At 37.8% G+C, this 24,410-nt stretch overlaps 2 protein-coding genes and 1 pseudogene across 3 annotated transcripts; 2 read left to right on the forward strand and 1 right to left on the reverse strand.

Moving 5' to 3' along the window:
- Window positions 1–423: 423 nt before the first annotated feature.
- On the forward strand, window positions 424–1,959 carry LOC124640318 (gastrula zinc finger protein XlCGF57.1-like). The gene is made up of 2 exons (XM_047178036.1): window positions 424–1,577; window positions 1,660–1,959. Exons 1-2 carry the CDS (start codon window positions 535–537, stop codon window positions 1,940–1,942), a joined length of 1,326 nt encoding a protein of 441 aa, XP_047033992.1. The 5' UTR covers window positions 424–534; the 3' UTR covers window positions 1,943–1,959.
- LOC124640304 (ATP-dependent helicase brm) lies at window positions 1,950–24,205 on the reverse strand. 2 transcript variants are annotated; one of them, XM_047178028.1, is made up of 28 exons: window positions 23,459–24,205; window positions 19,646–20,199; window positions 18,607–18,913; window positions 18,189–18,266; window positions 17,891–17,991; window positions 17,469–17,607; window positions 15,562–15,751; window positions 14,712–14,850; window positions 14,157–14,331; window positions 13,533–13,640; window positions 13,031–13,151; window positions 12,592–12,721; window positions 10,255–10,336; window positions 10,014–10,171; window positions 9,219–9,396; window positions 8,630–8,872; window positions 8,169–8,335; window positions 7,656–7,844; window positions 7,104–7,262; window positions 6,654–6,825; window positions 6,292–6,401; window positions 5,775–5,895; window positions 4,996–5,181; window positions 4,372–4,568; window positions 3,990–4,115; window positions 3,772–3,898; window positions 3,241–3,421; window positions 1,950–2,954 (listed from the first exon to the last, which is right to left on the reverse strand). In XM_047178028.1, exons 1-28 carry the CDS (start codon window positions 23,921–23,923, stop codon window positions 2,815–2,817), a joined length of 5,043 nt encoding a protein of 1,680 aa, XP_047033984.1. In that variant the 5' UTR covers window positions 23,924–24,205; the 3' UTR covers window positions 1,950–2,814. The 2 variants fall into 2 exon arrangements, with proteins under 2 accessions (XP_047033984.1, XP_047033977.1); XM_047178021.1 differs by having other exon boundaries at window positions 13,533–13,655.
- Window positions 20,500–23,209, forward strand: LOC124640351 (annotated as a pseudogene).
- Window positions 24,206–24,410: the final 205 nt, after the last annotated feature.

Genomic DNA, 24,410 nt, shown 5'->3' on the forward strand with positions numbered 1-24,410 from the left:
CAGACTGACGGAGGAGCGTTTTACCCATTAGGTACGGAACCCTAAAAATGTATAGTGTTGAGTGTTCCACTTCTATTCCCTGATTTTCTATACTAATATTATAAAGAGGAAAACTTTGTTTGTTTGGTTATAATGGATAAACTAAAAAACTACTGGACCGATTTTAAATATTCTTTCACCATTAGAAAGCTATATTATCTGCGAGTAACATAGGCTATATTTTATCCCGATGTGGGCAGTAGCTCCCACGGGAAGCGGGTGAAACCGCGGGAAAACGGCTAGTTAACAATATCTCTGAAAATCATCCCCTTTCCTCCTTCACTATGTATAATCTGTAGGTTGACAACAATATTTAATTTGACATTTTTTTTTTTGTATTCTAGAAATTGACATTGATCGATATGATTTTATGTCAATGTCAGCGAGTGAGATTTGTTTGTTGTTATTTATCGCAGTTGTTTTTTACTTAAATTATTACATTTGCTACTATTGCAATTTTAAGTTGCGTTATTTACTTTATACATTAATTGCACAATGGAATACGCTACCATTGAAGCTGCTATGCACAATTTGTGTCGAATATGTTTGCAGAGAATAGATCAGAATCAAAATGTTGTGAATCTGTTCAATGAAACCGATGAATCCAAAGAAATTATGGACAAATTATATCACTGTTTCCAAGTTACTTTATCTGTAGATAAAGCCATGCCATCTTTGATGTGTGGTGACTGCATAAATGAATTAAACAGTGCTAATAACTTACGACTTAAATGCATGAACCTCAATGAGAGATTGCAAATATTATACAACGATTACTTACAAAATAGCACTAAGGCTGAAAATGATGTATTGTCGTATGTAGAAAACACAGACTCAAATTCTCCTATTGATTATTTAGAAACTACTGACCTAAGTAAACAAGCCAGTGATAAGGTAGAAATTCATGAAAGTGAAGTAAAAAATGTTTCTGATAGTTTTACATGTAATTTGTGTAACAAAGTATTGAAAACCAAGGTTACACTTTTGAAACATTATGTCTCAATGCATGAGAAAAGGAAACATGTTGGTCAAGTGTCAGGATTTGGTGCAGCTAGGCGATATCACTGCACATCCTGCTCGTACTCAACACCACACAGCCAGACTTTAGTCAGTCACATGAGAACGCACAATGGAGAGAGACCGTACACCTGTGAATGTGGTAAAAGTTTCACCCAGTCAGCCAGCCTTGCTGCACATCGTAAGACGCACAGTACGAGCACATACTTCACCTGCAGTTTGTGCGGCAAGCAGTTCAAACATGCATTTACCATGAAAAATCACATGCGCGTACATGAAATAGCTTCATTCTCCTGTAATATTTGTTTTAAATCATTGAAATCTAAAGAAACACTGAAAGCTCATATGTATAGGCATTATAAAATCTGTAATTACAACTGTGAAGACTGTGGAGACACATTTGTCACATCTGCTGAGTTGCATAATCACAGAAAGAAACATAATGTGGAAAAGAAAATGCAATGTCATTTGTGTGGTTACAAAACACACACTAAGAAAAATCTAATTGTTCATCTGAAAAGGTGTGTGTAATATAGTTGAAAAAACTAATTCATTATTTTCCCATGATTTCAATAGGAAATAATTACTTATTTTTTATTTCAGACACACAGGCAACAGGACATTCAAATGTGACATGTGCAATGTAGGCTTTTACACCAAAAGCAATCTTCGGCGTCATTTGCGAGTACACACTGGCGACAAACCATATTCGTGTCCAACTTGTGGCCAGAAGTTCAGTTACAGTCCAAGTTTGAACAAACACATGAAAACAATTCATGGAGTTGAATATAAGTGGTCAGACTGGAAAGAAACGATAGTGAAGCTTGCAGAAAAGGTGGATGGCAATCTGCCCAGCTCAACAAAAGAATTAAATGTCAATAAATAAAATACCATTTAAACATAGAAATGTATTAATTGATGCCAAAGCACATAAAATCCTACTATACTAACCCTACTTATCTAATTTCCAAAGAACACTGTTTTGATGTCCTGGAGTAAAAATATTGTTATGTTATGGAGAGTCAAATATCAAATAATTTAGATCTTACTTTAAGTAAAATTATATTTAATAGAAATATTTAATGTTCATTGCCATAAAATTAAAAAAGTGGTGCAACCAGGAATTTAGGCAAGTTTGTCTCTACTCTTAATTTATCAGGCTTTATGCCAGATAGCTAAGTAGATGCTATGCATACAAAGGGTGTAATATATCCTGGGTTTGCGTTGAATTGAATATTTTATAATTTTTAATTCTTAACTAGAGTATTTTATTCTTATACTTAATTACTACTAAGAAGTTACTATGAATGCAGTACATACTTGGAATACTTATCCTAATTCCCTTCTTTACCTAAAACAATATTAAAAACTTTGCTCAAATTACAAAGCTGAAACAATAAAGTGCAAAAATACTCAAATGGTTTCTTACTAAAACATTATTATAGAATTCAAATATAATATATCAAATTCACTATTATTTTAGGCCTGCTTGCACCACTGCCCACTAAATACGATTAGTGCTGAATTACATAGCTAATTTCCTTAGTTGTATGTAACGGAATAAGCAATAGATAAAAGACGAAAGTTGCAAATGTTAATAACGTATTTTGTCGCAATTAAAATAAGATGGTCTAGAATATGTCAAGTGAACAGTAATTCAAGCGGACCTAATGAAAAATGTCATCAATGTAAGATTTAAAATGAGATTATAATTAGTAACATGATTGGTAAAGTATTCCTAAGTATTGGGCTCTGAGTTTAATCCTCCTCGTAGTCCTCGTCATCTGAGATGTATTTGCGCTGTTTCCGCTTCCTGGACGGCGTGCTCTTGCTCTTATTCTTCAACTTGATCTTCATTTTGACGGAGCGGTTCGATTCACCATCCGAATCATCGTCATCTGTTAACAAATTTATATTGAGTAACTGATTTAATACTCTGTGTCACTATGGTATAAATAACTTGAGCACATCTGCGAAAATAATTTTAACCCTTGCCTATACATATAGTAAACTACAGAGAAATTCTTTCACTGTTGGAAAGCTAGACTATACCGCTTTATCCTAATACGGGAAGAAAATCTGATACGGGTGAAACCGCGGTATAACTGATAGTATTAAAACAAACAGTATAAGAATTACACTATTTGTTCATCAATATAAGTCAAAATAAATAAAGTGACTTACCTTTATCATTATCATCGGAGTCATCAGAGTTCTGTCCGCTCTCGTATCGGCGGCGTACTTCAATGAACACGTTGCGCAGACGCACCGAGTCCTCGTATATGAGCGACTGCTCTTCATTGTAAGTCTGAGCATTAGCGCATAGCGTGAAGAAATCACGCTCGAGATCCGATATGTCGTTATACTGTTGAAAGTAACATAACAATTTAAATATTTTTATTTATTCGAAATAATATACTCCAATTGAGAGTCCATACCGCACTTAACTAGAGATTACAATCTTTATAAGACTTTTTACTTAAAAACTCAATTTAAAAATAACATGTAAATACAATAAACAATAGGGTAACGTTTTACCCTTTGGGTACGGAACCCTAATAACGATTGCTTAATTAATCATTTGTAATTTAAAGCAGCGTATATTTGTTTAATAGATATTTGTAAAAAAAAGTCCTATAAAGATTATTTAATTTAGTTAAGTGGCAACTTAAATGGAGTATAGATTCATAGAAGAAAGTTACTAATTTGGTTTACCTTGCCATCTTCAATTCTGTTCATAATTTTCTTAATATCAAGTGGTTTCTTGATGACGTCATAGTAATCGGGCAACTCGCGTCGCGAAGGTAATTTCATAAACGGCTCAGATAGTACACGGCCAGCCCTAGAAATATAACATTTAAAATTAAATTCACTCTTTTCAGTATGACTAATTATTTTTAAATATTAAACAGTTTTCAGCAATATGTACTTACTCATCAGCATAATCGATAACTTTCTTCATAATACTCTTCAATCTCTTTTTCAGTTGGTTGATTTCCGTTTTGCTCTTCTTTTTAGAAGAACTGGGCACTTCTTCTTCATCAGATTCTTCTTGACGACTATAAAATAAAATTATTGTTGTTTTAGATAATTAATTGTTGAGCAAGTTTAGCAGCTATTTATGAAAATTTGCAGTGTTTAGCAGACTTTCTGGCTGGTGTTTAAAAGACAAGCTGGTTCTGAGTTTTACTTTTATGTATGTTTGTGTCCGATTATCAGACATTTGGCTGAACCGAATTTTGCCTACACTATTTACAATTTCAAACGGAATTACCCAAACTTCTTTTCAAAAATATACCATTTGATCCAACATACCGTCGTTTACGTCCCTTCTTGCGTTTCTTATCCAACACTTCATCATCATCATCTTCTTCCTCTTCTTCCTCAAACTCGTCGTCTATGGCCTTGAGCCACTCCTTCTCCGTCAGCGAGTCGGTATAGTCAACCTCTTTGCGCTGTCGCGACCCGCGCCCGAGGGTTTCATCCTCGTCTAGGTAGTTCCAGCCTTGACCCTGAATGTAACGTTTAGTTTTTAGTGATGAAGTACAAAAGGAAATTAACAGTAAAGTAAATAGTCCTAAAAATAATTGTATGATTTTAATTTAATTTTGATTGAAACCTGTATTAGTTTACCACCCAGACTATAACGGTAAGTCCACGGAGCATATTATTATGATATAGAGTATGCATATAAAGCTTACAAGCTTCTAAAGTAGCTTGAAAGTCACAGCGTACATAGTTAGAAGCTTGGTTTTACGTGAAACTGAAAATCTGTTCGCGATTCGCATATTGGCTTCGTCTTGACAATATTTTATATAAAACTGTTACATATTGGTGGAATTTAGAGAGAATTCAATGAAACCTGTAAGTCACAATAACCTTAAGTTTAAGCAACAACTGGCCCACAATAAAAATAGACAAGTTAACGATAAAACTAACCTTATTACAAACGACCTCGTCCTCATGTTTGACGAGCCAGTCCGGCAGTTCCGACTCGTCAATAAGTCGCGACTGCGTCTCAGTCTTCTTGCGCTCGATGTCGATCTGCTTGAATATTTCCAACTCTTCCTCTGAACGGGCTATCATTTCGTTTATCAGGTCATCATCTGGCAGCTCGTTTTCTTCCTAAAATGTTGAACAGGGTATGTAGACCATATAACACGAGTAGCTATTGCTACGGGACCTGGGGGGCCCTGAACTTAGGCTAAGTAAGGCCTCTTACAACTGAACTAGCAGTTGTTTAATTGCATCAATAATCTAGTCACTAGTGAGAAGATTCAAAACTTTGTAAGGAGCCCTAAGCTAATTTTGCTACAGGCCCCGCGTTTCGTTAACCCATCAGTGGTTTCGACATATTTTACCAACAAGAAATACAATTTTTTTTTTTCGAAATGGTATTTCGCAGTTCAACCTAAGAGGCTGTTGACTGCTCAACCGGATAAATCCCTGTGGATCCCTAGAATTTAAGGCCTCCAGCCAGGGGCTGAGAAATACATTACAAATAAGAAATATTGAAGTATCAGCCCTCATCATCAGCCTATCGCAGTCCACTGCTGGACATAGGCCTCTCCAAGTGCACGCCACTGAGATCTATTTTCGGCTTCTCGCATCCAGCTCCTGCCAGCCGTCTTGCGCAAGTCATCACTCCACCGTGCCTAGGTACATGGATTCTGTAGATCTGTAATTACATAACCAAACTACGCTATTCTATCACATACCTCTTCATCATCTCCATCTTGATGGAGAATGCTCTGTAGGAACTGTTGACGCTCAGATCCTGTCGACTTCTGATCGAACATACCAGCTTGAATGACTTTTTCGTCCATGTTCAGTTTGTACCTGTCAGAGAAAATATAGTTTTACCATATACAAGACTTTCCATTTTAATACGGTTTTTATGTCGACCTATAATCTAGGGTAAATAATTTAACCATCTTCCAAGAATCGTAGCATGATGGCAATACTAATAATAATATGGTACTGTCGAAGTGATCTGATGATAGAACCAGAAGATATGAACTGGAATTTCATGATCGTATCTGTCGGCGCGGATGAATAAGGTTATGAAAACACGCGCGCCGAAATATCATAGCTGTGATTGGACTTGTCAGAAGAGTCATGTGAACTTTGTCAATTTTTTGGCATTTATAAAAGCGTGTTTTCTAGTGTTTTGTAAACTATTAATTTAAAAAGTCAGTATCACATTTTTCTAAACTTAATATTAGTGTTATTTACCTAGCTGCAGCAAGAATTCTCTCTTCGACGGAGTTGACGGTCATGAGTCGGAGCACTCGCACCTCGTTACGTTGTCCGATACGATGCGCACGATCTTGCGCTTGCAGATCCTGTTGTGATTAAACATCATTAAATATATTGAATATACTTTCATAGCTTACATACTTCAAAAGCTTTAAAGAATATAAAACGTATAGCTACGCATTAATAAATCACTTGCAAAAAAGTATCAAGTGGTTGTACGCCAGTAAGCGAAAATCTATAATGTATTAGCCATAAAATTAACCCTTACCTACAGAATTGCGTGAAACTAGATACAACACAGAATTAAAGAAGAATTTTGAATTCTTATTAAGAATTACCTGATGAGGATTCCAGTCGGAATCGAATATAATGACTGTGTCGGCACTCTGCAAGTTAAGGCCGAGACCTCCGGCACGCGTGGACAGCAAGAAGATGAAGTAATCAGAGCCCACGTCGTTGAACTTCTTCAGCAACTCACCACGGTCCTCCGCTTTCGTCATACCGTCCAATCTGAGAAAAAATATTATTAAAATCTCGCCTTCACATTTACAATATCAGGTTCACATATTTTCTCCAATTAAATTAATACGTAATAAATAAGCTGTCCATTAAAATAAAAGGTATTCAAATAAGTCCATCCTTTTGGGCGCTACGATGCCACTGAATGTACAAACATCCTACCATATTATGCTAAATTCTTGCAATTCAGGTATAACACCTATTTTTTAATGTGGGGGGCATTTTAAACATTTTAAGCATTAGAACAAGTAAGTGGATTCAATAAATACCTCAAATATTGGAAGGCTCTCCAAGAAAGATAGTCTTCAATGATAGTCATGCACTGCGTCATCTGACAGAACACCAGAACTCTGTGTCCCGTTTGCTTGAGCTTCGGCAGGATACGGTCCAGAAGCTCGAACTTACCCGACACTCGGTATAGGTCGGGACTGGGAATAAAAAAATTATATGAAAACGTTGCAATAATAAAGGCCTGTTTGGGCGACAAGACTTTTATCAAATTCAAAGGCTCTTATAATACTAGTTGTACGGTTCCAAAAAGATCTGGCAAAAAACTTCATGGACACTCTTTTTAAGAAGGTAATAATTATGTTACATTTGTTCCATATAAACTCTTTAAAAGTTTAGGTTTTAAAGAACTCCAATGCGAAATGGGAAGACCCACATAAGAACCATGCGGTTGTTTTAAGTTTTCAAGAACACATTATACATCTTAAATTCTGGCCTTTTATCTTTATATCATTGCCATAGCATAAGCTGTTCTCGACAAAAGGAAACCAAAAATAATTCGAACCTCATTTGAATTTAATTTAGGAACTTACCCAGAAACAACGCCGCCACCAGTGCCAATATGATCGCAGAACTTCTCCTCAATGTGTTGGAACATGAAGGGATGGTTGCACAGTTTGCGTAGCTGCACGATCGTATTCATCAGAGCTTTGGCGCCGCCCTTGCCTTTGTTGCCCTTCTCAGACCCGTCGGTTAGCAAGACTCCTTTGGACTGCATGTGTCTGTACAGAAAAAACGATGGTATTCATGTAAGTTTTACGTCGCAAGTTCATTTTCGTAATTAGCATTGAATGTGTATAAAGTTTCTACTTATTTTAAATCGACATACCCATGAACCATGGAAGTATATCATGTCTCTACAAATATCGTGATCGTGTGTATTATACACTTTGTTTGCCAAAAACCCACTTCATGATGTGGCCTAATACCGAGTGAAACATTTCGTGAAATTATCACGCATTTCCTGTCGTAAGCCTATCTACAATATGGCTACGACATACAGAAAAATATGACGGTTTATTAGACGGATTAATGTATCAACTTACTTGTACAACACTCGTTGCAATCCACTCATATCGCACTTAATGATGTACTCCACCTTATCCGGCAGTTGGCTTTCTACCTCCTTCTTCAGCCTACGTAACAAGAACGGACGCAGCACTTTGTGCAGACGACGAATAATAAGGATGGTTTCTTCCTCGTTTAGTTCTACCTGTTCACAGTAAAAAAAGTTATGGTGTTAATTTTTTGATGCCTGTAAGATGAAATTCTACAACCATATTACTATAAGAACTCAATGAATTAACAAACTGCAACAGAGAAAAAGCTTTCAGGGGGTGGGGTTGACAAAAAGAGGTAAAGAGCACATTGATCCACTATTTGAATATGGAACAGCTCTTGAAAATGGAAGGAATCAAGATAAGCAGCCCATTCAGGTCGAGCAATTTGTTCTTCATCAGCTGTCTTTAGCCTATTAAAAAGAATGAGTATCAAAAACATATCCAACCTTTTCGCCAGTGGTAGCGAAGGGCGCGTTGAACCACTGTTCGAATGTGGAACAGCTTTTGAATATGGAAGGCAGCAGGAAGTTGAGCAGCGCCCAGAGCTCGGGCAGTTTGTTCTGAAGGGGTGTGCCCGTGAGTAGCAAGCGATGTGGCGCGATGTAGTGTGTGTTCAGCACTTGTGTTAGCTTGCAGTGGTGGTTCTTCATACGATGACCTTCGTCGATTATCATGTACTTCCATTGTACCTGGGGACAGATAAAATATTGGTGTTATTTCAAGAAATTTGTATGCCCATGACAGGGCCAACATCGCCACACAATGTATCCCTGACAATGGAAGGCGATTGAAAGGAAGCCTAATGAAATGCTAGCTTCCTCATGGACTGACCACAAATAGCGACCGATAGACAAAGATAGAAGGCTATGGAGAGGCTTTTGCCCAAAGCACTGGCTAATAAAAAAAACATGTACGCAAACGTGCGTGTCTATGTAACGTGTATGTATGTGGCCCGATTGATCTTGTTTTTAATTATTGTCTATTTGTGACTTCTATGTGATCTCATAATTAGGCAATCAAAGAAACAAAACTAACCTTAGCCAGCACAGCTTTGTCTTTAATAACGTATTCATAGGTAGTAAGCAGCACGTTGAACTTGGTGGATCGCATCTGCGCCTGCACGAGGCGGCGCGACTGCGGGGAGCCCTTGTACGACACCACCGATACTGTCGGCGCCCACTTCTCGAACTCCAGCACCCAGTTCGAGAGGGTACTGAAAATTATTTGCTCAAATAATCACACATAATTTATAATAACAAACAACAAGTTAGTTTTATGTTTGCTGCTTCTTCACGAATTTGTATATATGTTTGCTACCTCTTCACGCGTAAAGCTGAACGGATTATGATGAAACTTCGCAATAATATAGTTTCAGCATAGCTTCTTTTAAACCGACTTCTCTGGATAAAAAGGAAGGAGGAACTTACCTGGGTAAGTTTGTTAAGGAAGTGGCTGAAAGCTAGCATTCATAACAGTCATCTGGCAAGTAAGGAAGTTCATACTTAGGGGAAGAAGTACAAAAGGATGAACATAGGGGAGTAAATAAAGAAGCACAAAAGGAAGTACATTACGGCGTACATATACACAGGGATAATACATAAGGCAGTTTATATGAGGATTATATAAGGAAATAACTAAATTCCGACCACAAGGACGCGCAAGTTCTCTCCCTCCCGTAACTCCGCCAAGCGAACAATATTCCATGACGCCCATTGGCAGTATTTTAGGTTTTCCGAGGACGGAACTTAATGCGTGGAAACTTGAACTAAAATGAGAGAATTCAGTTCTATGTATGTTATAGTTGAATGGGATATTCTACATAAAAATTACCTGAGTGGCACAATAATGAGGAATGGGCCATTGACCTTCTTTTTCTCCATCAGATAGGTGACCAGCGCAATCGTCTGAATGGTCTTACCGAGACCCATCTCATCGGCTAGAATGCCATTCAAATTGTTGTTGAACAGGGAAACCAGCCATTCCAGACCCTAATAATAAAAAAAAACAATTATGAATGAATACAAAAATATAAGGTTCAAATACATTGGTTTTCAAATAGATTAAATCTTACCTTAATTTGATATTCTTTCAGTTTTCCATTGACAAGAATATTGGCTTGCTCAGTAACTGATTCGTGGACTGTGTGGGCGATACTGAAACACAAAAATGTCATTTTTAATTAAGTACTGTAATGTAAAATGAAAATTAAATAATCAAATTTATATACATATTTACAACACAAAAAAAAAACTTTCCTAGTAGAACAAAAAAAAAAATATATATATATACACTATATCTAAAAGGCGTCAAAAATTTTTAATTATATCTTCAGAAATGTTAGGCTTTGAAATCATACGTTTACCCGCGTGCCGTGATAATTGCTTACCGTACCTGGATAAAGTACCTACAGTCATTCTGCAGATAACAACCGTCCGTCCGTTATTTTTCGATTAGGAATTGAATTTTGATATTAGATTCATATATTCGCACGGGATAACAGTATTTCCCCACTATTTAATTTAATGTATGTTAGTATACATATAAACCTTTCTCTTTAATCAATCTATCTATTAAACCCGCATGGAAATCGGTTGCGTAGTTTTGAGAATTTAAGCGTACAAAGGGACATAGGGATATAGGGACAGAAAAAGCGACTTTATTTTATACTATGTTACTGTTACTGTTACAGCCTTTTTATCGTCCCACTGCTGGGCACAGGCCTCCTCTCACATGGAGAAGGATGAGCATTAATCACCACGCTTGCTCAATGCGGGTTGGTGATTTCAGACTTTATAGTCCAGGTTTCCTCAAGATGTTTTCCTTCACCTTTTTATCAGCCATTGGTGTCTAAGTATACTTAGAAAGTACATACAAACTTAGAAAAGTTGCATTGGTACTTGCCTGACCCTGGAATCGAACCCACACCCTCATACTCGAAAGGTTGGTTCTTTACCCACTAGGCCACCACGACTTTTTTTATACTATGTAGTGATGTAAAAGAAGATGGATCAAAATTGCCCCACGTCCTATAACAATGTGACGTATCTCAAAAAAAAGATAAAAATGTTTAAAAAAATATGGCATACTCTCCAATTCATTTTTTTTACACCTTCATACGAAAAAAATGCTTTAAAAATTGTTCAGGCGCTGTTATGAAAACGTCGTTCATAGAACTATTAATGGACTATTTTATTAAATTAATTTTTTGTTTGACAGAGTATACCTCACAGGTGGTCCCATAATCATCAGGTCAGGATCTGATGATGGAAACCCTGAGAAATTCAGGGCAACTTTTGAAAGTTGTAGGCATGCGAAGAATAAAAACTTGACTATAAGGTGTATGTCTTATAACAATATGCAACAGTGAAGATTTGGAGCTGACCTGATGATGGAAACGAAAGAAGGTCGAGGGAACTCGACAACTGAATATGTGAACTACCTCGTGTTTGGGCTTGTATTATTTGTATTGAATAGACCTTTGCAACAGTGAAGATTTGGATCTGATCTGATGATGGAGACCAGAGAAGAGCGAGGGAACTCGACAACTGAATATGTGAACTACCTCGTGTTTGGGCTTATATTATTCGTATTGATGAGAACTTTCCATTTATGCGGATAGTGACAACTGTGCTTGTCACTGAAAAGCCAAAAATAGGAAGAAGTCGGTGGGGATATAAACTTAGGTACATCCATTAGACACCGACTTCTGAGGTAGTTTACATATTTTGTTGTCGAGTCCCCCCGACCTTCTCTGGTCTTCATCATCGGATCAGCTCCAAACCTTCACTGTTGCAAAGGTCTATTCAATACAAATAATATAAGCCCAAACACGAGGTAGTTCACATATTCAGTTGTCGAGTTCCCTCGACCTTCTTTCGTTTCCATCATCAGGTCAGCTCCAAATCTTCACTGTTGCATATTGTTATAAGACATACACCTTATAGTCAAGTTTTTATTCTTCGCATGCCTACAACTTTCAAAAGTTGCCCTGAATTTCTCAGGGTTTCCATCATCAGATCCTGACCTGATGATTATGGGACCACCTGTGAGGTATACTCTATCAAACAAAAAAACAATTTAATAAAATAGTCCATTAATAGTTCTATGAACGACGTTTTCATAACAGCGCCTGAACAATTTTTAAAGCATTTTTTTCGTATGAAGGTGTAAAAAAAATGAATTGGAGAGTATGCCATATTTTTTTAAACATTTTTATCTTTTTTTTGAGATACGTCACATTGTTATAGGACGTGGGGCAATTTTGTATGGATTGTGATCCGTCTTCTTTCTATAAGTAATCGAAAAGTAACAAATAGATTGGTTGTTGTAATCTACAGTATGTTAACAGGGAATAGTGTAGCAACAGTGAAAAAACTTTTGACTTTAGGTTATAGATTCTAGTATGTACCTGTAATATGTCTGTTCTTCTGTCTTGTACTCATCATCCTCAACCTTGGCTTTCTTGATCATCTCTCGTGCCTTCTCTTCATCAGTTTTCTCCTTATCACTCCTCTCATCCCTGTGACCTTTCTTCCGTTCTGTCGATACAATACGCGGTATGTAATACATTAATAAATAGTCTTCAAATCTTAGCCATATTACGCCATATCAAAATGGTTAATTTTTTTTTTTTTTAAATATTGAAGGAAAGCTAGTATAATATTGTAAGCCTCACTTTTAATCAATTTAAAAGAATAGAACATTCTGTATTGTACACCAAACTTGGACAAGGACATGACAAACAAATATGTGTGAGTACAATAGGTCTTATCGCTTAAAGCAATATCTTCCAGACAACGTTGGGATGGACCACTTTTAATTGTGTATCTACATATTTATTTCCTTACCATCATCATCTTGGCTGTCATCGCCAGAGTCTTCAGAATCAGACAGAACTTCCCAACCAGGATGAGTTTCCATCCAGTCCTTCAGCTGCGATAACAGTGGCGCCTCCTCTCCTTTCAGTATCTATGTAGACAAAAGCATATGCTTAGTACAGTCCTCACTAATCTTAATGGCAACTAACTTCCGAGCATAGGTATGCGCACCTCCTGATACCTAAAAATGGTTTCTGCGCAGCGTCTTGCGCGATGTTCTGAGCCACCATTTATTTAGCATAAACAATTTTTTTTAGTTATTCAAATTTAAATAGTTTATTTCGGATTTCTCCATATCTATTAATATGTAACATGTAATGGATATAAACCAATTTACCATTAAAAGAACAATTCAATGGCAAATTGGCTTATTTGGATAATTGCGTCAGTATCTATAAGGTATCGTTATAAGTATAAGGAACTGTGTGCATCATGCAATAAATAAATAATTATCTTTTTTCCAAGCACTGACCTCGCCTGTCTTGGGATCCATGACGTTGACTCGCGAATCTGACGTCTGGGAGCTGTCATCCATTGCGTCGATCTCGCCGCCTTCCAGAAGCTTCTTCTTACGCGATTTCTGTATTTCAATTAACTATATTAATTTAACTTATAATGTATTCTTTGTGTTCCAGTCCGGCGGCACTTCTACAAATTTGGAAAAACAAGGAAAAATAATAGGAGAACATAAGAATTGCCTAAAAAGAAGTGTACATGCCAAGTATTTGTAACTGAAATTGGATATAAATATGTTCAAACACCTTCACGAGCTTGGCACGGGATAACAGTATTTCCCCACTACTTAATAGATGTTTTAATACATTTACAGCCTTAATTATAAAAATCTTTAATCATCTTCTAAGCATAATTTTAAGTAATTACTACTTAAAGCCTTAAGTAGTGATTCAATGTTAGTTAAGACATGCTTAAGCAACGTTTATAAGTAAGGCTGATAAACCTTCCTCTTCAATCATCTATTTATTTAAAAAAATGCATCAAAATTGGTTGCGTTGTTTTGAAGATATAAGGGTACAAAGGGACATAGGGATATAGAGACAGAAAAGGCGACTTTGTTTTATACTACGTTTAAACGAACCCTTTTCCTGCGCTCTTCCTCCTGTTGTTTCTTGCGTTGTTCCTGCTTATGCTGCTTCACCATCTCCGTGAGACTGGCGATGTACTCGTCGGTCTGGGAGAGCAGGAACGCCAGGCGCTTGTCTTTCTTCTGATCAATGAGCTTACGGTAACCCTCTTCGTCTTCCGCCATCAAACTAGAATAAAGGTTGTGATTAAAAAGGTGTCAAAAAGCTTTGTCATCTAAATATTTATACATATAGAAAAGAAAGACTCATATTGCAAATATCTATTTCTAGGTAAAACTTTTCTGGAAGTCGTTACAAAAATAGCTTTGGCTGAGCGTGGATTGGTGACCAACTTGTCATGAGGAATTCTTCCGTGTTTCGAAAGTCACGATAAACTGCTGTCAGAAGCCAGAATGTCTGACAACCAGTCTTGCTAGGAGGTATGAGGTTGCCAAGGTAACTTGGTTGAAGGTCAGATAGGCAGTCGCTCCTAATAAAAGACTGGTACTTAACTGCATGTGGATATTCTAGAATCCAAGATCGAAGGCAGATGATGAATGAAATCTTACCGTCTCATACGCTCCTTCTCGATACGTTCTTGTTCCTTCTTCTGCTCGCGTTCGGCGTTAGCGTGGTGGTTCATGATAGCCTTGTTCATACGAGACAGCTTCGCGATATTATTGCGGTGGTACTCTTTGAAGTCCTTAGCTGAAATAGAACGGGAAATTGAATATAACATGTCGACTACAAGGCCAAAACACTCGAAAGCGGTGAAAGGAGGCTTTGTCTTATGTAATTGATGTGAAAAGACGCTTATTAAATTAGCCTTATTTCAATAAAAAATATTTGGCTTTAATTTTTGAGACTGTATGGTGTAGACAAGTGATTTAAATAATATTTCTATGACAGAGACGATGCTGTATTTTTGTCTATTATACTACAAGTATATATAGCCTCTTCCTTTCGGTAGCCGGCGTCGAAGTACCTTGTAGGCATCGACAATGACAAACATGACCTCTACAGCTCACGACAACTAAGTTACCTTTAACATGTTACTAATCAGCCCCTTCCCGGGGAAACCTGTTTCCGTAGCCGAGGATGGTTTCAAAAACTACCCTTCTCCTCCGAAAGCTATATGGAGTCTAATTTTCAGCTTAAAGGTTTCAGCTATTCTTGAGTTATAAAATGTGTAACTAACACGACTTTATCTATACTAATATTATAAAGAGTAAAACTTTGTTTGTTTGGTTGTAATGGATAAACTCAAAAACTACTGGACAGATTTTAAATATTCTTTCACCATTAGAAAGTTATATTGTCTGCGTAGTAATATAGGCTATATTTTATCCCAGTGCGGGCAGTAGCTCCCACGGGACGCGGGTGAAACCGCGTGAAAACGGCTAGTTTAATACTACTAACCATGTTGCAGCACAGTCTGCAAGAACTCCTGGTGTTTCTGTCGGCGTTTCCTCTCGGCCTCTAGTTTCTGTTGTTTCTCCAGTTTCTCAGTAGCGCGGGCTTCGCGCAGGCCCTGTCGTTTCGTGCGCTTGTACGCCTTGATGTTCACCGCCGTCTCCAGCGTAGTGTCGCGACGAACTTGGCCCAGGATCTAGCGATTATAAATTAAAATAAAACTACTTTTACGGATTTTATTAATATTATTTAATCCGGACGTTTCGGATCCTTTGACCTTTACAGCCCCCAAGGTCACGGGCAGACTCTCACGGACGGTCAGTCTGCCCGTGACCAAGGATGCGGTAAAGGATCCGAAACGTCTAATATTCGCGTAAGTGCCAGAAATCAATTATAAAGTTAAACATTCAGCAAATATTCACAAAATTTTCTGCAAAGGTATTACTTAAAGTTTATGCAAAAGCTTTTTCTGTTCCAATCAGTCCTGTAGTTTACACTTGCTGTTTCAAAAAGAGTGTCTGTGGAGTTTCTCTCCGGTTTCCCTCCTTGCAACCGTGCTACTAGCCTGACGTTTGACAAAGTATTTTAAGACTAAAATTAATTTAAAAAAATGAGTTTCAGGAATATTTTTTATAGATGATAAAACAAAATTAAAAACCGGCCAAGTGCGTGTCGGACTCGTACACCAAGGGTTCCGTACCGATTTATAAAACGGACAAAAAAATCACGTTTGTTGTATGGTAGCCCCCCAAAATATTTATTTAATTCTAGTTTTCAGTATTTGTTGTTACAGCGGCAACAATAATATATCATCTGTGAAAATTTCAGCTCTCTAACTATCACGGTTCATGAGATACAGCCTGGTTACAGACGGACGGACGGACAGAGGAGCGAAAACAATAGGGTCCCGTTTTACCCTTTGGGTACGGAACCCTAAAAACGCACCCTAATTTTAGGTTTAAATAATTTATTCTCAAAAAGACACTGTCACTTACATGAGAATACAATTCAACACTTAGCATTACTAGTAATATTATAAGTACCCATCACCAGATAACAACAAAGATAAAATATTTGTACATAATTTCACGTGTAGTTACAGATACTATTTCGCCTCCCAGTCCTTCCAAACACACACTGGACACCTACTTATAGTAGTTCTCCAGTATGTGTTTGGACAGCTGGGATTTAAAACTGCGGAATGAATTTATATTTTTTATACGAGACGGTAAATTATTAAATTCTAATAGTTATTCATTTGTTGTTTTATACTGACTTGATTTTACTGATATTTCTTTTTTTTTCTCTGATGCGACATGACATTTATTAGACATTTATGTTAATATTTAAACAATTATACTGTATTATTTGTTAAATTTGAATTCCAAAGTATGTATTCATTAGATATTCTCCATTTTATTTTTATAATTTATTATCGTATTTCATCTTCGAGCCGATGCATTGCGAATGTTATGTACGCCATTATTGTCACATGCATCAGGCCATAAACTAAAAAAGTAGTTTAAATTATCGAATGTCAAATGTTTGTGATGTGGCAGTACTTTTTTTAAATAAATAAATAATCGAAAATATATTCTTAGCGCAAACCCGTTCCCCAACTCCTCATCTTTCATCAGTCCGTGCCATAGATAAGTATGTACAGTTTATTCATTGTTTTATGTTTCAGTAAAGTTATTGAGTCTTAGTTTTTGTCATTGAATTTGATTGCCATTTAATAATTTAAGTACTTAGCAGAGCGTTACTTTTCAAAAACTGTCCTCACTTCTGGTTTCTAAAAATATTTATACCTACTAATAAAGTTCTATTTAGTAGCACCTCGCAAGTGCCTGACAAACAGACAACACACCTGTTTTTATACCTTTCACCTATACACATTTCCGCCATGGACATACCTCAGAACGTAATTGTTTCTGGAAGTTGAGCACTCGTAGTGCCCTGAGCTCAATCTGTGCTTGCAGGCGGAGATCGTCGGGGATGTTCGCCGGCAGATTGGACAGCATCTCGATACGGTGGGCGATGCGAGCTGCGATCCTAGAAATATTAAGAACTTCAGTATTGCCATTCTAAGGCTTATTACAAAAATCTTGGATAAAGTAAGGTTGACAAAATAAATAAGATGATACTTGACATGAAAACTATCATGATGAAATGTTTGAAACTCTGATTTGTTAACAATTTTGACTTTAACATCGTCATTTCCCACTCCCGAGATAAAAACTTCTTTACAATGAAAGTCGAAATATTGATCATCTTTCAAACCGGGACTATGTAATTGTAACTCGATTAGAATTTAAATATGTAATCAAGTACTTACCGATTTTCTCTTTCATTTAAGATCTGAAGAGGATCAATGCCCACAGGTTTGGGCATGCTGGTGATGCGATTCTGTTTCGCTCCTGGGATTGGCCCTCCAGGCTGTTGGAAATACAATATAGTATTTTAGTAACAGAAACAGTCTCTATTTCTACTTTGCAATATTCGACAATGATGTTTTAGGAGATACCTAACTTAATGACAGGACAAGATGTACCTAACTTTTAAATAAATAATCTTACAAGTTACATAATTTTATTAGTGTTTAATTAGACAAATTATGTGTTAATATAAGTTACCTGGTGCTGTGGCTGTGTTCCCGGAGCTTGTGGCCGCATCGGCGCGGGCCCTCGTATCGGTGCTCCACCACTGATGGGCTGTAGTATATACTAACATTGTAATTTCGCCTGCTTGGAATTTATACTTTTTACATTGTTTTATGTCCTCAGTGCTGTACTATGGTTATTGATACATCTGTACATTGGAGAGCACGTCAATGTCTGATCTCTCTCCGGTCATGTCGGATTGCCGTCCCATCGGGCTGTGAGAGTGAAGGAATAGTGAGAGCACCTGTGTCTGCGCAAGCTTGTGCACTATAATATGTCCTGCGCAGTTGGCTAATGTCCATACATGAGAACAGCCGCCGCAGCCGATAATCGGCTAGAAGGACATCATCAATCACTTTGTTTAATAGAGTTTGGTGTTTATGAGAGTTACCGGATTGACTAAAGGTGGAGTCAGCTGAGTAGGTGGAGCCATCTGTCCGGTCATGGGCAGCGGTGTGGGCGGAGCACCCCCTCCCCCGCGGGGCGCATCCCCCGCCGCGCCGCCCGCGCCCGCCTTGCCGCCCGTGGCACCCAGCCCGCCCGCCGCGCCGCCCTGCTGCTCGCCGTAGGGCGGGGCCGCCGGCGGCGTGGGGCACTCGGGCGGCGCCTCACCCGTCCGCTTGCCCGACGCCATCATGGCTATCGGCTGCGACAGTGGCTGGTTGCGAGCGAGGCTCCGGTACGCCGTGATCTGCGCTCTAAAATGAACAATCATCACATTACTTACAGACGTTACTCAATTTGATAAGGTATTTACGTAACTTCAGATATACAATCTTGATGTGGTGGTGGATCCAGCACTCAATAAAGGTGGGCTTTTCCTACCAACATGGGACCTGATAAGCAAATACATAGGGGTCGTTCATACAGAAATACTGAAGGGAAGTTCATAAGAAATTACAGAAGGGTAGTACAATGTAAATAATGGAGAATATAGGGGTAATATATAAGGGAATATACAAGGAGGGTAAATAAGGGAGAACATAGTAGGACTACATTAAGGAATATGTACATAGTTTAGTAGATAGGTAGTGTCTAATGTGAACATAAGGTTGCATGTAGGGGGCTACTACGTCACAAGTAAATGAGGGAAGAGGACTTGCCCACAGAGCGCTCTACGGTAGATCCGCCTTTGTCTTCATATGACTTTTTATTTATAAATGATGTTAAAAACCTACCACTGTAAAATACAATACTTCATGAATTGAAACATTATTTTAACCACTTCACTGTCCACGATATAGACACAATAGTAAACAATCGGTGTGTATCACATATGACTCATGGGACAGGGAAGTTATTAAGCAATATCTATTTATTTAAAGATTTTTAATAATTTAAAGAATCCTATGAAGATTATTTACCTGTGGTTAAATACCTTAACGGGACAAAAAACTACTTTATAAATGCTGTATCGGTAAAATACGTACTTGAGTTGACAGAGCTGGTTGTTGCTAAACAGTCCCTTGCCAGGATCTTGCGGATTGGATCGTGCCCGTAATGCTAGTAGCTGCGAGAATCTGGGATCCTCTTGAAGTCCCTTTTCTTCCATAGAGTCAATCGTCCGTTGAATAGCGTGCAGATTGTCGGGGCCGGGCGCCGGCAGCGAGCCTTGCATCGGGGACGAGGCTGGTGGAGCACCGTTAGCTGAGGAAGTGGCCGGCGGCGGCTGGCCGTGCGGCGGCGTTTGAGCTGCCGGCGGGTGCGGCGGCGCGGCGCCGGGGGGCGGCGCATTCGGCGGGGCGCCGGACGGAGAGGCTCCGGCTGCAGCGCCGTAGCCGGGCGAGGCGGCGTGCGGCGGCGGGCCCTGGCCGGGCATCATGGCGTGGTGCGGCGGCATGTGGCCGGGCGCGGCGGGCGGCATGCCCTGCGGGTGCACGCCGTGCGGCGGCGGCCCGGACAGCGGCAGCGGCACTCCGGCCGCTCCGGGGGGACCCTGCGGCCCGTTGCCCGGCGGTGGCCCCCCACCCATAGGCATAGGCGACTGCAATTAATAAGATATTATTTATTGTTATACGATACTAATACCACCATAATAACAAACAACACTGGAAATTACAAACAAAGCTAAGTACATACGTATTACAGTAAGCTCTTAAGACCAGTTCCTTCAGACAACCTCTGGATGGAGTTTTTTACATTACAGCATTGTTTTTAGGTTTATGGAACTTAAATACATTGTTTGAAATTTATGTTAAATACCTACATAATTTTCAATGCGCATAGCCTTCTTGAATATTGATGTTACAAGTCATTAATAGCTAAGACAAAGGACATTAGGTATATGACTACATCTTACAAAAATGTTATCTAATTTAGATATTGCTCTATTCTTGATAATATCGCAATTGGCATGTGTTTACGCTATATTTGAAAATATTACATTATATGAAGTAACAGCATTTAATTCACGGGAACGGGCCCTACTGTATTTTCTTTATGTAAAGAATGAGATGATAATATTTACAAACGGAATAACGAATGAAGCAGCTATGCCTATGGATGTGCTAGTAGATAGTTGTTGCTCAAATGAATTTGAAGAAAAAATGAGAGAAAATGATATAGAATACGCTAAGATAGGACAAAATCGTTTGTATGTATTTTTCGTTGCTGCTGTATTATTACATCCTTCCATTACATGCATGTATAGTAGAAACTAAAGAATAAGTAAAAAATATATATTACTGTATAGGTACAGAATAAATCTATTTCACAGGAGGAATGAGAGATTAAAAACTGTCATCATGGATAATAAAACCATTCCACATGATGCCCCTAATTTAACTACAAATTTTTACAACTGGGAAATGCTGAAATTATGGATTGAACACAAAGTACAAAAGTTTCCAATGTTGGAAACAATTAAAATTGCTGAGACCTATGAAAAAAGAGATGTAATTGTATTGAAATTATCATCAGGAGCAAAACATTCAGCAATCTTTCTGTTAGGGGGTGAAGATGGAAGGGATTGGATGTCATCAGCAATACTTCTTAATTTTGTGGATTACATTTTAGAAAAGAAATTAAATGTTGATGTTCTGACAATGCATTATGACTTTTATATACTCCCACTCTTAAATCCTGATGGTTTTGAGTATAGTATAACTCGGGTAAGTTATTTGTTTCATTGTAATATGATATTTTTAACAATCTTCCCAAAAGGGTGGAGGTTCTCAATTAATCTGAATCTTTATATAGTATAGTAAAATTGTTGTGTTATTTTATACTTTTCAGGAATTCTTTTGGTCACCAAATAGAAAGGTGTACTTTCCTAAAACAGCTTGTCCAAAAAATGTTACAGCTTGTGGTATAACATTGGCGAGAAACTGGTTCTTAAGTCCAGATATATGTAAGTTATTATTATTCTTCACTAAACAGTAAGGAAACCTCAGAAACTTGTAAGCATTTCACAATACATACATTACATGTATGAAAGACAGAGTAGTAAATAGTTTAAAAATATTTCCGCATATAATAGTGATGTGTCAGCATCACTAAACATTTATTACATACTATAATAAATGCTTTAAAAATGATTGTAATCACTGCCAATTATAGATGTACAGTTAATTTTTATTTCATGCACTACTATTGATTTTTAAAAACCAGCTAAACATGACTCAATTCAAACAGGATGTGGGACAAACCTCTTGCTAGTAGAAGCTAGTAACTAATACAGCTTGCTGTAAAAACTTTCTGGTAGTTCAACCTCAGAACAGTTCTAAAGTTTAACTATTATTTTGTTTTTCAAATTTAATTTGCTCAGGTTTATTGAAACCTGGTATTTGTAGTATCTTACGGGCCTAAGCCAAAGTGAGATACTAATTTATTGATGTGATAATTTGAGATGATGAATTTGGTACTGCACTGAAATTATTGTCCAGATCTAGCTGTAGAAATTTTCTTACTATACAACATGTGTTTAATATAGCTGCTTTTTGTAATGTGAGGTAAGTAAATTTAGATAGATTGAGGGCATTCAGGCTATTGAAAATTTGTTTTGGGATGACGCCTGTAGTTGAAATAACTATTGGGACTATTGTTACGCGGTTCATTTTCCAGACTCTAGTTATTTCTTCTTGTAGTTCTGTGTATTTCCTGATCTTCTCTGTAATCGTTTTTTATGTCCTTTTATTAGTGAGAGATGAAGAATGTGATCCAATTTATTCAGGATCCAAATCTTTATCTGAGGAAGAAACATCTGGCTTGGCAAAGTTTTTAGACAGTATTGCCCTAGAAATGTTAGCGTTCATCAATTTAAGAGGATTTGAAAACCTTGTAACAATACCATATGGATATAGCAATCAACATTGTAATAACTACCCTGTGTTGGTGAGGTGTCTTTCAACTTATTCTTTGATATAGTAAAAATTCGATAAAAGCATACTAATGTAAACTTTTTTTAGATGGATATACTGTCATCAGTGCATGACAGAGTAAATGCAGAGCACAATAAGACCTTTTTCTATGGGACTGCCAGTTCATTTTTCTGTAAGTTTAACATTATGTTTTACTGCACAGCAGTGATTGTGTACTTTCTTTGTGTGGTTGAATATTTTGTTGTTGTCTAACTGTAACTACAAGTAAAACATTTTAATGTAATTTTCACTTTAGATAACTTCACTGGCAATGTTGCTGACTGGGTGAAGAAGAAATTAAACACACCCATAGTGTACACTATTTATATGAATTCAGCCCATTATGTTATGCCAAATGCAGAAGAGGTAGGACCTCGGACTGATGAACTTTCAACCATGATGAAGGAGATAGTACTTCTAGCTGGCAATATATACAGTCCATTATTTAACAGTCAGAGCCGTCATTTTATTAAGGTCTTCGTTATCATAATCAATATTTCAAACATTTTGTTAATTGCAATATTAAATGAAATTGTTTTCATATAGGAATTGAATTAGAGACAGAATTCTCTCAATTTTATGTTTATGTTATATCAGTAATGAACTTTTAGTACAAATATAATATATCAGTTGAAACTGTTTCCTTTATTAATTTTTAGTCAGAGAAAAAGTAGTAACTTGTTGCAATAATATACACTGTTCTGCATTTATGTTTAATTGACTTGTAAGCGAACACAATTTTCAACATTACAGCTAGATCATGGAGAGTAAGAGAGCATGCAACAAATAACTAGGTCATATAACACCTATGATAGAATAAGGACTATCTCCAACAAATCTTGACAAAGTTGTTATTTAACAACATTTCAATTCATAGAAAGTTACCTGTCCGGGTGGCATATGTCCAATTTGATGCTGCATGTATCCATGGGGTGGACCTTGCCCGGGCATGTTAGGATGTTGTGGTGCACCAGGGTGACCATTTGGTCCAGGAGGGTGAGCACCTCCAGGGCCTATTGGATGTCCCGGAGGTCCTGGCATATGCGGGCCCACCATATGAGGAGGCATTTGATGTCCTGTTGGCGGCATGCCAGGATGTTGTTGGGGTACTCCCGGAGGGCCATTGGAGTTCGACGAGATAGGGTGTGCTGGCCCCGACGGCGACATATGATTGGGCATCGGAGGCTGGCCGGCACCAGAAGGATGCGACGGCGGCGGCCCGTTGACATGTTGCTGGTTATACGGACTGTGCGGCGACTGTGGCGGTGCCGGACTCTGCGTCGGTGGCCCCATTGGGCTCGGCGCTTGCGGCGGAGGCATTGGACTACTTTGAGGTGACGGACTAGCCATCTTATAGTCAAATCACTCTATGCACATATCAAATTTATTTATACCACCAAACAGCTACACGACACACGCTTAGTTTTGGGTTGGGAGAAAAGCCACTGTCTATGAAAGTTCAAGGTATTTTTGTAAACCACTCCTAAGTTTTTACACAGTTGATGATACTGAACTTAACACATTTGTTTCTACAACCACTGATGTCGAGAATTTTCCATTTAAAACAGTAAAATAAAATAATAAAACATCACATCATATCCCAATCAATGCAACTTCAGCAATTAATGTTGCCAGCATAAAACCAGCGTTGCTAACGCTTACACATAAACGAAAAGGAAAACATGGCTCGTAAAATCTTCAAGAAACACTAAAATAACGTTTTCATCCCAAAATTGATTTAAGTTATATTTAATTATCCAGATTTCATTCAATAGTGTTTTTGTAATTCATACAAAAAATAACATCACAGTCTCCAGTCAAATACAATCTACAACAT

The sequence above is a fragment of the Helicoverpa zea genome, chromosome 2 (genome assembly GCF_022581195.2).
Source record: "Helicoverpa zea isolate HzStark_Cry1AcR chromosome 2, ilHelZeax1.1, whole genome shotgun sequence".
Lineage (NCBI taxonomy): Eukaryota > Metazoa > Arthropoda > Insecta > Lepidoptera > Noctuidae > Helicoverpa > Helicoverpa zea.